Source organism: Acomys russatus, chromosome 23 (genome assembly GCF_903995435.1).
Source record: "Acomys russatus chromosome 23, mAcoRus1.1, whole genome shotgun sequence".
NCBI classification, from domain to species: domain Eukaryota; kingdom Metazoa; phylum Chordata; class Mammalia; order Rodentia; family Muridae; genus Acomys; species Acomys russatus.
This window is the reverse complement of record NC_067159.1, coordinates 40,066,947-40,081,230: the sequence shown is the minus strand read 5'-3', so window position 1 is coordinate 40,081,230 and position 14,284 is coordinate 40,066,947. Positions and strand designations below refer to the sequence as shown.

General features: G+C 41.1%; 1 protein-coding gene across 4 annotated transcripts in view; it reads left to right on the top strand.

Annotated features, from left to right (window-relative positions):
• Rap1gds1 (Rap1 GTPase-GDP dissociation stimulator 1) overlaps nucleotides 1-13,072 on the top strand; it is a 138,423-nt gene extending 125,351 nt beyond the window's left edge. For all 4 annotated transcript variants that reach the window (XM_051165984.1, XM_051165983.1, XM_051165982.1 and 1 more), the window contains 3 exons: nucleotides 5,989-6,115; nucleotides 9,840-9,968; nucleotides 12,893-13,072. In XM_051165984.1, the coding sequence (XP_051021941.1) occupies nucleotides 5,989-6,115; nucleotides 9,840-9,968; nucleotides 12,893-13,020 (384 nt within the window). In that variant the 3' untranslated portion in view covers nucleotides 13,021-13,072. The remainder of the gene's footprint in view (nucleotides 1-5,988; nucleotides 6,116-9,839; nucleotides 9,969-12,892) is intronic.
• Nucleotides 13,073-14,284: the final 1,212 nt, after the last annotated feature.

The window sequence follows — 14,284 nt, the reverse complement described above, 5'->3', positions numbered from 1 at the left end:
TAGGAAAAGGTTTAGAATAAAGCTTTGAAATAATTAAACAATGAATACATCCCTACAGAATTTTCTCAATTACTAGTAATTTCTCTCCTCATTTTGTTTTATAAAATTATTGCTTTTTGGTCAGTTGGCAACATTATTTCTGGCCAGGATTAAGGGATCATAACATTTTATTAGGAACCGTTTCCTGCTGTAGTTAAGTGTGTGAACCTGGGAGAGATTGAGATGGACTGAAGTCCATGCAATAGCCATTTTTATTCAGAGCATCCTGCAGTTTATACTCAGCAGGTTAAGAAGAGTCACCTGAGTAAAGTACACAGTCACAAGCATAAGCCGCACAAACATGTGTTTCCACAGGCACATGAATAACAGCAGCTGAAGCAAGCCATCTCCTACCCGTGGGAGGAGCGTGGAAATACACACACATAAAAAAAAGAAAAGGGTGAAGGGCCTCAGACAAATTCCTGCAGTTCTGAATACCAGGTTGGGGCTGGTTTCATAGTGACAGCTGCTGCCTTAAAAGCCTGGGACCCCACAGAGGTTTAATTTGTGTTATGAATAAGAGAGAGCTGGTTTGAATCCATCCACTACCACTTAGTATCTGTACATGCTTGCACAGCCCGAACCTAGTCAATTACTAGTTGTTTGAGTTTGTGAAGGGTTCAGTGGGGTAAATTGATACACATTGGATAATAATATATCGGCAGCTAACATTTCCTTTAAACATTTTATTAACATAATTGTACATATTTATGGACTAGTAAGTGGAATTTCAGAGTGTATACAGTAGGTGCTGATTAGTTGCTATAATTTATGTATCCGTTTTTGGTTTTGTTTTTATCATTACTTTGTATCTAAAGCTTTCAGTCTCCTCCCCTGTAGTTCTTCATTAAACATATACAGTAACTGTAACCTCCAGGTGTTTGCCCTCACTACCACCACCAGGCTGGCCTCAAACTGCCGGAGGCCTACCGCTGCCTCCTAAGTGCGGGGATTAAAGGCGAGTGCCACCTCCACCCATCTCCCTTGGAGTCTTAAAAAGACAAAAACTATCTGTGTGCCTAGTGTTTTCATTGTTTGCATGTTATATGTATGTCTTTGCTCTCCTCCCTTTTAAAATTTTTATATAGAAGGAAATTAGAGCCTTTTGCCTGTAAATAGTTTTCCCATTGCCATTTGCTGAAGACTGCCGTGGCTCCAGCGTTTTTGATGCCTTTGTCAATACTTAGTTGTCTGTAAATGCAAAGGTTTGTTTCTGGGTATTATGTCCTGTTCTGTGTGTCTGCATCTCCTTTATGCTGTTACCATGACATTTGAGTTACTATAGCTTTGAAGCCTGTATTGTGAAGGTGAGGGTTTATTTAGTAAAAGATTGCTCTATCCGGTCTTTGTTGCTTCCATATGGATTTTATGATTTGCTTGCTTGTTTAGCTGTGTGAGAAAAATCACAGCCTGTGCCCATAGGCCGCACACATTCTAATGGAAGTTCCTTTCTTAAAATTCTTCCCTTGTCGCAGGTGCCTGGGGGTCGAGTGTGTGTGTCTAACTCTCTGAGGTTGTCCTGTGTGGCTCACCGCTGCCTGTTCATGTTGGATGGAGTCTCCCTATAGAGAGAATTTGTAGGGAGCCAGCAATTCAGTAAATGCCTCACTCACGGATTACTGGGTTAGTGTAAAGTCACACACCGCCTTAGAGATCAGTGGATTTCCACCCCATAGTCATTGTCCAAAATTTGTGTTGGATACCTGGTCCCTACAGCATCAACCCGGTTGTCGGTAGATGCTGTTGGGACCAAAAAGTAGCTTCCCTGTTGCTCCCAAAGCCTTTCGAGAGCTCAGCCAGGCCAGCAGAGCAACTGTGGATTCCAAACCATCAAGTCGGGCTCTTCCCCACCCTCACTCCCTTTTTTGCTCTATAAATGGTGGTGTGCGTATCCTAAGGATCGGCATCCTATCTGTTGACCATAGGCCTTGGAAGTGAATAAGTGCGTGGGAGCGGGGGCACCTTGTTTCTTTTGTTAGTGAGTGATAGTGTAATTCTTTTAAATTGTGGCCTGCAAAGATCTGGGTAAGAGACAGCGGTGTGTAAATTCTTCATCCTACCCTTCTGTCTTACCTTGTGATAATCTCTGTAAATGGTATTTACGCTGCTCGCTGCCTGTACAGCCATATGGTGGGCATCGCACGACGCGGCATCTCATTCCACTTCTTTAATTGCTATTTAAAACCCGAGACCAAAACCTAGCATGGTGTCTGTGAGCAGCTTTGCCAAAGGACAGGCCGCCCGGCAGCTCCATGCTACCCCTGCTTGGCTCGGAAAGTCTGCCTTTTGGGGAATCTTCCACTAGCCGTGCGCTTGAACGTGAGGCATTCAAGGATTGAGTAAAGCTCTTGAAGTTGGGGTATTCAGTAATTGAATAATAAATGGGGCCCAGGAGCCATCAAGAGGTCTCCATCTTAGAAGAGCCACGAACTTCAATGAGGATTTCCGAGATTCTCAGGCTTAGCATTAATATGCAAGCTTTTAAAATTATTTTTCAAAAAAAAATTTTTGAGATATTTTCAAATTTGTCTTGTTTTGTTGGACATGAAGTTTGGTACTTTGGGCATATTGAGCTGTTCCTGTGGCAGTGTGCACTGATGTTATACCTAACAGACATTTCCAAGACCGGCAGCCCCTGACCAGCCCAGCACAGAGCAGAGGACGTGTGGGTTTGCACTGACCTGTCTAGTCATACATTTGAAATATTATATTCCTTCCAGAGCCATCCTGAACTCTGTGTTAAGGTTTAGCCCTCCAAAAATCTTTGCTGACACACGCGGTTTCACATGTTTAGTCATCACAGCCATGTGCAGCAGCTGCCTGTGCTCATGCCATAGGTGACGTCATGCTTTGTAACTGCAGGGAGCAGACACAGAAGTATAGGCTGCCGTTCCTAAGTCGCCCACCTACCGTATTACTCCACTCTTGAAAAGTGTAATGTTCCCTGGCTATTAGGTCTTTTAAAAGCCTGCTCAGACAAATGTGTTAGTCACTGGCTCACTCCTCCAACATTTATTTATTCAAGTTTTGAGTAGGCATTGACACTGGAAGTGAGAAATGTTACCTGATTCATTTGGCTGCACAGTCTGATAAATGGGTTATCTGAAACCCAAGCCCATCACAGAACATCTAGCTGTGCACATTAGTACAGTGTCAAAGCCTTAAGCTGTGCCTGTTTGAGTAATTAAGGGGAAAACGACTGTGAACGAGAGGTGTAGGTTGTTACTTTGTTTTCCGTGCTCTGAAACTTGGTTCGCTATTTAAAACAAGACAAAAGCCTTGTTGAGAAATAAAACTGTAAGATAAAGCATTATTTTGAACTTGACAAGACACGTCTAAAATTTCTAGAGACTGCCAAGACCCCTTATTTAGTTTATTTACTGGGGTTGGAATGGTTTGGGAAAAGCTAACTGAAGAGCTGGTTTTATTTTTTGAAGATTATTATTGAAGCTATAAAACTCCCTGGGCCTTGGTTTCTGAGATGGTGCTGGTAGCCTTTATTTCTTAAAAGAACTCTTGAAGGTAAAATATAACCGTAGACACATTTGTGAAGCCTCTTTGGATTGTGTAAAGCAACTGACTGCATGCCACAGTGGACGCAGTAATGTGCATGTGCTTTGTCCATAGTTGGTTTAAAGAAGGATCTAGAAGGTAGACTTTCTCTCTCTGAGCCTTGGCCCTACCTTAGCCCCTGTCTGACTTGGGCAGACGTCACTCTTCATTTATAAACTAAAGACTGTCTCTTGCTCATAGAATTCTCTGCAGGATAAAAATAAGCTGTGTCTATAAACTGTTATCATATTCCATCAGGAAGACCGGCCATATGGAGAAGCTGTCTGTTTAATAAACATGAGTTGGAGGCATTGGAGAGATGGTAGACATTTTAAAAAGGGAATACTCAGGTGACATGCTTGCACTTAGAAGCTTGGACTTCGAAACTGTTTCTCATTACAAACTTCATTCGTTCATTCATTCATTCATTCCTGCTGTTCTGCCACAGTGAACTATTCATTTAAAAAGAGGGAGGAAAATGACAGTCCATAGACCTTTAGGGGACAACGTGCATCTCTTAATGTTTTCTGGTCTTTACTCAGTAAGCTCCTATGAAAGTTCCATGAAACTCTTTTAACGGTTTTAAGAACTATATCCATGAGTCCAGTACCTTGTTACCAGGTAGACAATAGAAAATGGTTTTAAAACTTCCTTTCTCTGGGTCTGGTGAGGTGGCTGGGTGGGTAGTGGAGCTATGGGGAGGCCTGATTCCCTGAGTGTGATCTCTGGATCCCATAAGGGAGCAGGAAGAATTCCCAAGACTTTGTTCTTTGACCTCTCCGAGCACAAACACAATAAATAGTAAGGTCAATTTTAAAAGAGGCTAAAGGGGAAAGACTTAATAGCCACCAGAGCCCAGCTGCCCATAAAAATACAGTTCTTAGGTGCCACTAATTTGGAGTGTGACCACTGGGCTCAAAGCAATCAAATTTTCTATAAATAGTTGATTAAAAATTTATGTAAGGTAGAAACATAAAGGAAAACATTTAAAATAGTTTAGAAAATTAGAAAAATAGTCATAATTACAGTTAGAGTTGTACAGCATTGAAGCTAACAGAAAGTAACAAATTATTTTGAAATTTAAATTTTCTATAAAATCACAATGTGAAAGTTGCAAGAACTGTGACTGTTTACTGTCTTTTTGTCACAAATCACATACGTCCTTTTATATAATAACTTTGTTATTACTATAAAAACATGTGAAAGGTATATCATGTCACAGATGAGGTCACTTGATGGAAGACAGGCTCAGGAGTTTGCTTTGTCAAAGTCAGTGCACCCCTAGGATTTATCTACTGCAGAGCTCCCCAGCGCCTCTGCCTCAGAGTCACTGCGAGAAAGGGCAACTGAGAAGTGTGTCGAGGTTCTAGCTGGGCTTTTTTGTTAATGTTGTTTCAAGAGTCGGGGTCCAAGTGTGCATTCATACACGCACTCTCGATATTGTTTTGCTTTGATGTTTTGTAATTGCAATCTCCATTTTCTTCCCTCCAAACCCTTTCATATACCCCGCCTCATTGGTCACTAATGGTATGTATATGTATGTTTTCAGGACTGACTGCTTGGTATTCGACAAACAGTTGTGTGCTCTCAGCCCTTTGACATGTAATTTTCTCAAACAAAGAAGTAAAAGATAATTTTTTAAAAAAACTTTTTTAATTAAAAAAAAATAGGCATTGAAGACAAGATAGTATATAGTTTTACAACCAAGTTTAGTTGGTTAGGGGAGAAGATCATTTGGATCAAGATAAAGAAGTTAAGCTATTAGAGTTGAGATAGGATAGATATTGAATTTCATTTGGAAATTTAGACCCAACAAGACAGGAAAGACACTTACTTCAAATGGGACGAATGCAGATGGCCAAGTCACTATGAATGTAACATGTATAGACTCATTATTCTCATGATTGTCACATGGTTCTCCCTGCTGTATGTAGTTTGTTTTATCCGTGTGTAATAAAATAAATGCATAAAAAATACCATGTATACACATTTTTTTAAAAAAGCCCTATATATAGAGAGAGTACCTAGAGAACTGCCTGGCTGCGTTATAAACATTTTTAAAGCTGAGCTTTTTATATTCCAAATTTTATTTTCTGTTGACCCTGATAAACATAACATTGGGGAACCAATATTTTTATTTCTTTAGTTTCAGTAGCTTCTAGGCCTCTCTGTTCCTTGATAGGAAATGCAATGGTCTTTTTCACTTAGGCAATTTAAGTTGTCATCTTTTGATGAATTTATTTAAAGCTAAAAGCTTTTCCTTAATGTATGTTTAAATGCAATGATTCATAAAGGACACTGTCAGAAAACAACTCAACAATGAGTTGACTGATTATAATGTCATCTCTTTATGTGTGAAATTAAAGTTTATAATTCTATGATATTTATTTATTGTAGGATGTAATTAAAACCATTGTACAGAGTGGTGGCATCAAGCATCTAGTTACCATGGCAACTAGTGAGCATGTAATAATGCAGAATGAAGCTCTTGTTGCTTTGGCACTAATAGCAGCTTTGGAATTGGGTAAGTACCTCGCTGACAAACTTATTTTTCCCAATTTTATCTGTGATGAAAGGAAGCACAGGAGTGGAATTGAAATCAAATTGAACCTTGGCTGTGGAAGTGTCTTGCTAGTGTGTGCATCTTAGTATATGGAAAGTCATATGTAAGTTGCTGTCACAGATGTCTCCTGTAGCCATGCTTTGTGTAACACTTTTAGACCAACGCTTTAAGGCTTAACTTAGGTACTGTTTTATTTGGAAGATACATGAAACATTTTCAGCAGCGCTTTATAGATATCTGGAACTGGGATTGGCAGAGTATTTGCCTAGCATGCACAACGCCCTGAGTTTGCTCCCCATCTGCCGGTTAATAACCCCTATAAATCGTTTTCTATCACTTTATAGTAGTATTGCATTTATCTAAGCTCTGGCCTATGTCTTTTGTATGTTTGTGTTCAAAACTTCCCACAAAGCAGAGTTAAACGAAACTGTTAGTTTCTGCCTGTGCGTGTTGGTGGCTGTGCAGTGTATGGCATCCACGTGGGCAGAATTAGCCATGAGAAGCCAAGACTATATACAGCTTATAGGTGGCACCTTTTGCCTCAGGAACCAGAGCCTGGTACCGTCAGCCAGGGATGGTGTATCCGAGCCACATAATCTTTGACTAAAACCCAAAACTGTCTTACAGCACATCTTCCTGTAAAGCAAGGTCTTTTAAAGTACAGAATCATGTTCTTTGCAAACAGGGATAATTTAGCCTCTTTCTTTCCTATTTGTATCCCTTTTTATATCTTTCTCTTAGCGCACCAGCTAAGACTTTGAGCACTGTACTAAACAAGAGTGGAGAGTGAGCAACCTTACCGTGTTCTGGATTAGTAAGTCACCTGAGCTGTGAGTGTAGTGTTTAGCCTGCAATATGTTCTGTCTGTTCCTAGTTTCTTCGGTGCGTCTATCATGAAGGGCCGCTGGACGGTCTCAGATCCCTTCTGTCTAGCGTGTCCTTAAGTCTTTTTCTATCACGGATTCATTGGTTTTTCACATGTTGAACAAGCCTTGCCACTCTGAAGTGAAACCAAATTATTGTGGCTCATAATAATCGTAATGTACTCTAAGATGTGGTTTGCAAACACTTTGTTGGGAAATTTTGGTTGCCTGTTCATCGGAGAAATTGGCCTGTGTTTTTCTTACATTTTTATCTAGTTTGGGTATACTACTTTGAGAAGTACCGGCATTAGAGCTTCCTTAGAAGCCTGGTAGACTTCAACAGTGAGCCAGCGGTGGCTTTTCATTCCTTGTTACAGGGTTGGACAGTTTCATTTTGGTAGGTTGTGTGTGTGTGTGTGTGTGTGTGTGTGTATCTATAACCTTTTCCTTTCATATACCTTCACTGTATCCCAGGCGTTATGATAGAGCTAATACTGTTATTTTCATAAGATTTTAGGAATTTCATTTCTTCTTTCTTGAATCAGTACTGTCCATTTAATAGTGTAATTTTTAGCATAGTATTTTGAATAATTTCTGAGGCTTCTCTTGCTGTTGATTTTGCTTACTGTGGTCTGCTAAGATAGAAGGAATGATTTCAGCTGGTTTTTGTTTTGTTGTTGCTTTTGGGGCATCTGTTAAGGGTTGTTTTGTGGTCTATAACATGATCAGTTTTAGAAAAGATTCCATATGCCACTAAGAAAACGTGTGCAGATTCCTTAGTTGGATGGAATAGCCAGTTGGTCTGTGGTACAAAATTTAGCTTTGAAGCTTCTTTGCTGGTTTGTTTGGAAGATCTATCTTAATCTGAGAGTGCAGTGTAGGAAGACCCTGCTATGACTGTCAGGACCCGTGCGTGCGTGCGTGCGTGCGTGCGTGCGTGCGTGCGTGCGTGCGTGCGTGCGTGTATGCGTGGAAATTTAAAGCCCCAAGATTTGGTTCCTAGTCTGTATCTATCTTCTTCTCACACTGCCTCGTGACAGATCCAGACCTGCAGTTACTTACTAGAGTCCAGGGACAGGTTTCCTTTCTCTGCCAATTAAAAGATCAGAAGGAAAAGAAAGTTTGCAAAGCAAGATTTTACCCCTTTTGGTTTTTCGAGACAGGGTTTCTCTGTGTAGCCTTGCCTGTCCTGAACTCACTTTGTAGACCAAGCTGGCCTTGAACTCACAGTGATCCGCCTGCCTCTGACTCCTAGTGCTGCAAAGGGAGATTTTATTCAAAGTGAAAGCAAGAGAGAAAGCAAAAGCCGAGTCCTCCTGGGAGGGAGGGACCTGAACTGGATTCACCTTGCTCTAAGGCCCTGGGGTGGTGTTCTCTTCAGATGAGTAAGTGGCTCTGTCAGAGAGGGGTAAGTTTCTCCTCTGGAGCCTCCCTGGTGTTCACTCCGAGGGCTGACTGGTACTTAGCCTGTGCCCAACTGCACATGCCTGGGGCAAGCAAGCCTGCACACTCCGGCCTCAGGGGAAAAGAAACAGGAAGTAAATGGCATCCCTGCTATGTTAAGACATGCCATGAGGAGACTGTCCACCCCAGGACTCCCTGTCACCTAGCTATCTTACCTTCCAAAGGACTTATCCTAGTCTTAATCCTTTGTTCCTTTGTATCTTTGTCCTTGGAGACAAGGACAGAACATCTTTTTTAATTGGTGGGTTGAGGTCATTTGCATTTAAAGGTATTCAGAAGGTTTTGCTGTCTCTTGTGATAGTGTTAGGTGGTGGTCTGCTTGGTTGAATTACTACCATCCTTCTGTTGCCTGGAGCATTTGTTACATTGGATGGGATCCCTTCCCCCTTGGCTCTTTCCTGGGATGCATACTTTGCTGTGTGTTCACAGAAGATAAGGCAGCCCCTGCGGCTGCTGCTTCTTTTTCTTCCTCCTCCTCCTCTCCCTCCTCACATACTCCTTTAAGAATCTTCTGTGGTGCTGGCTTTGTTATCATGAATTGCCTTAATTTGAGTTTGTCTTGAACTGTCATTTCTCATGAGCTTTCTCATAAATGATTTTTTTGTTAGATATAACAATTTTGGTGTTGGTTGTTTATTTTCAGGGCTTGAACTGTATTGTTCCATGCTCTCCTGTTTTTTAAGGATGCTAATGAAAGATCTGATCTTTTGGTATTTTTTACCTTTACAGCCTTTAATATTGTTTCTTGTATTTTGGGCATCTTGGCTGTGATCTATCATGTAGAAGTTCTTCTCTGATCAAGCTGCTCCTTCATTGAATAAAAATTGCCTATCAGCTTCTCCTTCCCCTGTCTTCTTAGTTTTGATTTCTTGTATGTATCCCAGTCTTTTTTTTTTTCCTTTATATATAAGATAGTGCCCTTCTTTTCTTTTTTTTTTTTTTTTTTTTTTTTTTTTTTTTTTTTTTTTTTTTGCCCTTCTTTTCTTAGTCTTGTCTTTTGTGATGTTTATTTTTCTGGTGACATCAAAGTTACAACAGAAAATATAGACTAGTAAATGATAACTAAGACCCAAGTCTTCAATCCCAGCACTCAGGAAGCAGGCAGATCTCTATGATCTACAGATCGAGTTCCAGGCTACAAAACCCAGGCTCGAAAAAGCCAAAAGAAAACAACAGTTAAAAGTCTTTGGATTTTTGTTTTTGAAGGAGCTTACCCAGAATTTTAGCTGTTTTCTTTCCCACATCCTAGTGGGGAATTCACACCAATCCTTTTAGGGACCTTCCGTATGAATTGTGTGTAGCCAGGGAAACAGTATTTACCGTCCACAGCAGCTGTAACATACTTTGTTTTATTGAAGGTCCTGCTGAGAAAGATCTCGAAAGTGCCCAGCTTGTACAGATTTTACACCGACTGCTAGCAGATGAGAGAAGTGCCCCGGAAATCAAATATAATTCCATGGTCCTGATCTGTGCTCTCATGGGATCGGGTGAGTATCCCCTCTGTGACTTAACGTCAGCGTATAGCTCCCATCAAATATTCAATGTGTGGTCATAATAAATGGTGACGTTGTCTTTAAAAAGCAGAAGTTAGTTTTTAAGAGGGTACAGGAACCTGCCCTCAGGGCGGAATAGGGTGTCCGGTATCCTGACGCTGTAATGATAAGGCAGTTGTCAGCTGCCAGGTTTGGGTGCCGGGAGCCAAGCTCACTCCTCTCTTGCAAGAGCAAGATGTGCTCCTGACAGCTGAGCCAGCTCCTGCTCCACTTTAAAACTGAACCTGTTCACAAAGGGCTCTTCTATATAATGAGTACAGCAAAAAAGTGAGCACTGCAGAAATCAAATTAAACTCACTAGTGCCAAGATACATTCTATTTTTAATATCATTTTTACCATAATTTATTCAGTTTGCATCCCAATTGTTATCCCCTCACTTGCATCCTCCCGCCTCGCCCCACAAAGATACATTCTTAAGTAAGGAGCAAGCTTTGCTGTAGTATTAAAGACTTTATTCAGGAACTCATTGGTGCGTGTGCTGTGGATACTTGGATGTGTGTTCATCCTACTGTTGCTGAGTGCAGTGTTTGCAGGTATCAGCTACATTCTGTGGGGTGATGCCATGGTGTTGTTTCCTGTGTTCTGCTGATGTCCTGAGTGTTACCAGTTGCTGAGAGAGGAGGAAGCCCCCCTCCTCGGGATGATACATTTGGGTGTTTGTCCTCCTCGCTCTATCAGTTTTTTCTTAGAATGCTGTAAAACTGTGTTGGTGGGCACTTAGGACTTCCTGGCTGCCGCAGTTTCTTAGCAGGGTAACTCTTCTGTCACCACGGGATGCCCTTCTCAGTCTCTACTGACTTCTGTTCTCTGAAGTCTGGTTTATGGGTGTTAACTTAGTTACTCCTGCTTACTTTTGAGAAGTATTTTCATTACTTCTCTACTCGTGGTTTCAGTCTACAGTGTTGGTAGCTTTGAAGGAGCTGTAGGGAGTCTTGCCTTGAGTCATTTTATAATCCACTCTTCCGGTGCTTTTAATTGGTTTACTTAGGCCACTTACATTTAGTCCCCTTTTACTTAGCTAATTATCCCCAGCCATTTTAAGTTATCTGCTAACAACAAATTCACTGTTTTTCCTCATTTAAGAGTGTTTTACTTAACCCTTCATTCACAAAAACAAAATTTCTCTATAGTCAAGTGATTTTCTTGTTTGTTTTTTGTTTTTTGTTTTTCGAGACAGGGTCTCTCTGTGTAGCCTTGGCGGTCCTGGACCCACTTTGTAGACCAGGCTGGCCTCGAACTCACAGCGATCTGCCTGCCTCTGCCTCCCAAGTGCTGGGATTAAAGGCGTACGCCACCACGCCCGACTTTCAAGTGATATTTTTATGATAGTTCTTTTCTGTATATAAATGCAGATAAACGGACGATCTGCTCCTTCCATAGTGTTGTTTGTTTCTGCTGTACAGTATGCCTAGCTTTCCGTTTATTTTATTTTTTATTTTTTGTAAAATGTTGAAGCAGATTTGAGTTTTCTGTTTAAAGTTTATTCAGCTTTTGGAATCCGTGTGGGTTTATGTCTTACTAAATTAGGGGAGTCTTTAACCACTGTTTCTTGAGACTCTTTTTTAAAGGTCTGTCCTTTTTTTTCTTCTTGTCCAGGGTCTTTGATGGCACAGATGTGAAATCTTTAGTCATATCCCTATAGGCCCTTATTTCTTTATCTTTTTCTTCTATCTTTTTTTTTTTTTTTTAATCTATTGTTCGGACAGTAATTTATGTTCTCTCATCTTAGAGTTTAGTAGTCATGTCCTTAGATCATTTTAGTTTTCTAAAATGGTTATCTTAATTCTGAAACTCCATTTGCTACTAGTTTATTTCCTACTTTCTTCCTGAAATTTTCAGTTGTTTCAAGCATGTTCATAGCTTTTATTGAGATGTGTTAATTGTAATAAAGTGTATAAAAACATAGTTCTACCCTACTAGCCATTTTTCAGTGTTCAGTCAGTGGCAGTAAATATATTCATATTAGATTTCTTTGAGTTCAAGGCCAGCCTGATCTATATAGTGAGTTCCCGCACAGCCAGAGCTATGTAGAGAGACCCTAACTCAAAACAAAGAAAAAGAAAAAAAAAAAAGATTCTATGTGACTGTAAGATAGATTTCTTTCTTCCGTTTCTGTTGATGTTGAAAATTAATACACAAGGAACCAGGATGATTGACTCTGTGGTACAGGCACTTGCCACCAAAGCCTGGAGGCTTGAGTTTAGTTCTTAGGATCCACGTGGTTGAAGGAGAGAACCCACCCTACAGATTGTCCTCTGAGCACAGTACATGGTCTGTGTGTGTACAAGTGCACTCACAACACACATATAAATAAATAAAAATAAAATATTAAAGACCCCAGCAGTTGAGGAGCATTGATTAATGTTTTTCCCATTCTTCCCACTAGGAGGTTCTCTATGCTTTCTCACAGTTGAGGCTAAATGAATCAGAAAGGGCAGGCTAGGGAATCTAAAATGGAGGTGAGATTCACAGGATTTATCAAAAGTATATGAAGTAAAAAAAAAAAAAAAAAAAAAACAAAAATATTTATCTGTCACAAAATTAAACAGGTTAAGTTTTTAGTATACTATTTAGCTTTTTTTTTTTTAACTGTGTTGGGATTGTACAATGATCTGTTTAACTACAGCTTGTCACCCTAAACATGTGATTTAGGTGCAGAACCTGGTGTAGACCTTTACAAATGACAGTGCACTCCTAGAAAAGGTTTGCTAGGTACTGCTGGGACTCTTCCCCAAGTTATTCCTAGTTGGAAAGCTCTGTCTAGTCAAACTGTCAGGAGTGTGTCTACGTAGGTCACATGGTAAGATGAGAGCAGTCTAGCAGAAAGGTCTGCAGCATCTTGCTTTTTCTCTTGCAGAATCTCTATACAAAGAAGTGCAGGATTTGGCCTTTCTAGATGTCGTGTCCAAACTTCGAAGTCACGAGAACAAAAGCGTTGCCCAACAGGCCTCGCTTACAGAGCAGAGACTTACAGTGGAGAGCTGAGAACCGCCCCTCCCCAGCACAAGGCGTCATCCCAGCGCTGATGACCCCCGCTGCTCTCTCCGTCCAGCTGCTGCCTCAGCCCCATTCTCTCCCACATCACTTGTGCATGCGTGTAACGTTCCAGTGCCGACTGAAGAACTGCGATAGGTACCTGCCTACTAAGATTTCTAAACCCATAGTCAATGTGAACACGACTGTCCAACAAGTCTCCACCCATAACTGTTATCCTGTATCCCTGATGCTTGAGCTACATTGAGTAGAATGTGCATGTTGTAGTCCTGTGATGACGTAAACTTGGTACTACATGCTGACTTGCTCTCCACATGCAGTAAGCTACATAATGGAGTACTGGTAAATTAGGGACAAAGAATGCAGCCGGGTCTGTCCAGCTTATTCAAAGATGAAACTGAATAGTCAAAAATAGCACCATATTTTGTGGTGCCTGAGAAGCACACTGATCAAAAATCAAAAAAAAAGCTGTATGGTTGCTCATTCATTAGTCTTTACTAATGTCAGGCCCGTTGTGCCTAGAGCTGAGTAGACTCAATACTCACCCTTTCCCTACGCTCGTTCCTTTTTCTGAACTGTACAGTCAGTTTGCCAAACAACCTGGCAAAACTTCCTGAGGCTTCTGAGTCCATGGTTAACTGACAGTGGTTCAGAGGCCCAGTGGTTTTCAGTGTGGTCGGAACATAGGAAGGAGTTAAAGAAACCTTAGCACACTGAACCACTTGGGATCGATTGTGATTTGTGTGTAGCCGCATCTAGAACCTTCCATCAGCTAACCGGCATTGTCCAGTCCCTGTCTTTAACCCCTACTTGGCGTCTGTTTCGGTGAAGGAACCTTGAGTGTGGCTTGTTTGCTGGAGGATGAACTTTCTCCCCCCCCCCCCTTTTTTTTTTTCATCATTCAGGCTGAAAGCAAGGAGTTTCTTGTCTTTCATACTCCTTTTCAGGGTTGTGCTGGTTCTAGACAGACATAAGAGGAAACATGAAGTAGGCTTGTCTACACTAAAGAAAAGAAGGCCGGTCTTAAAAGCCATAGTAGCCAGTCCAGTCCACTGTGCAGATGGCCTCATAGCAGTCACTGTTAGAGTTCCTCATTCCACTTTCCCCCTGAGAACCACAATCATCTCCCAGGCTGCAAGCCAGGGCTCCAGGGACATTATCCTCTTGGCAAACTGTAGTGTGCTCGGCACTACCACTGACACCACCGAGTGAGTTTGTAGAGCTTTGTCTTTATAAATCAATCCGGATTCCCTGT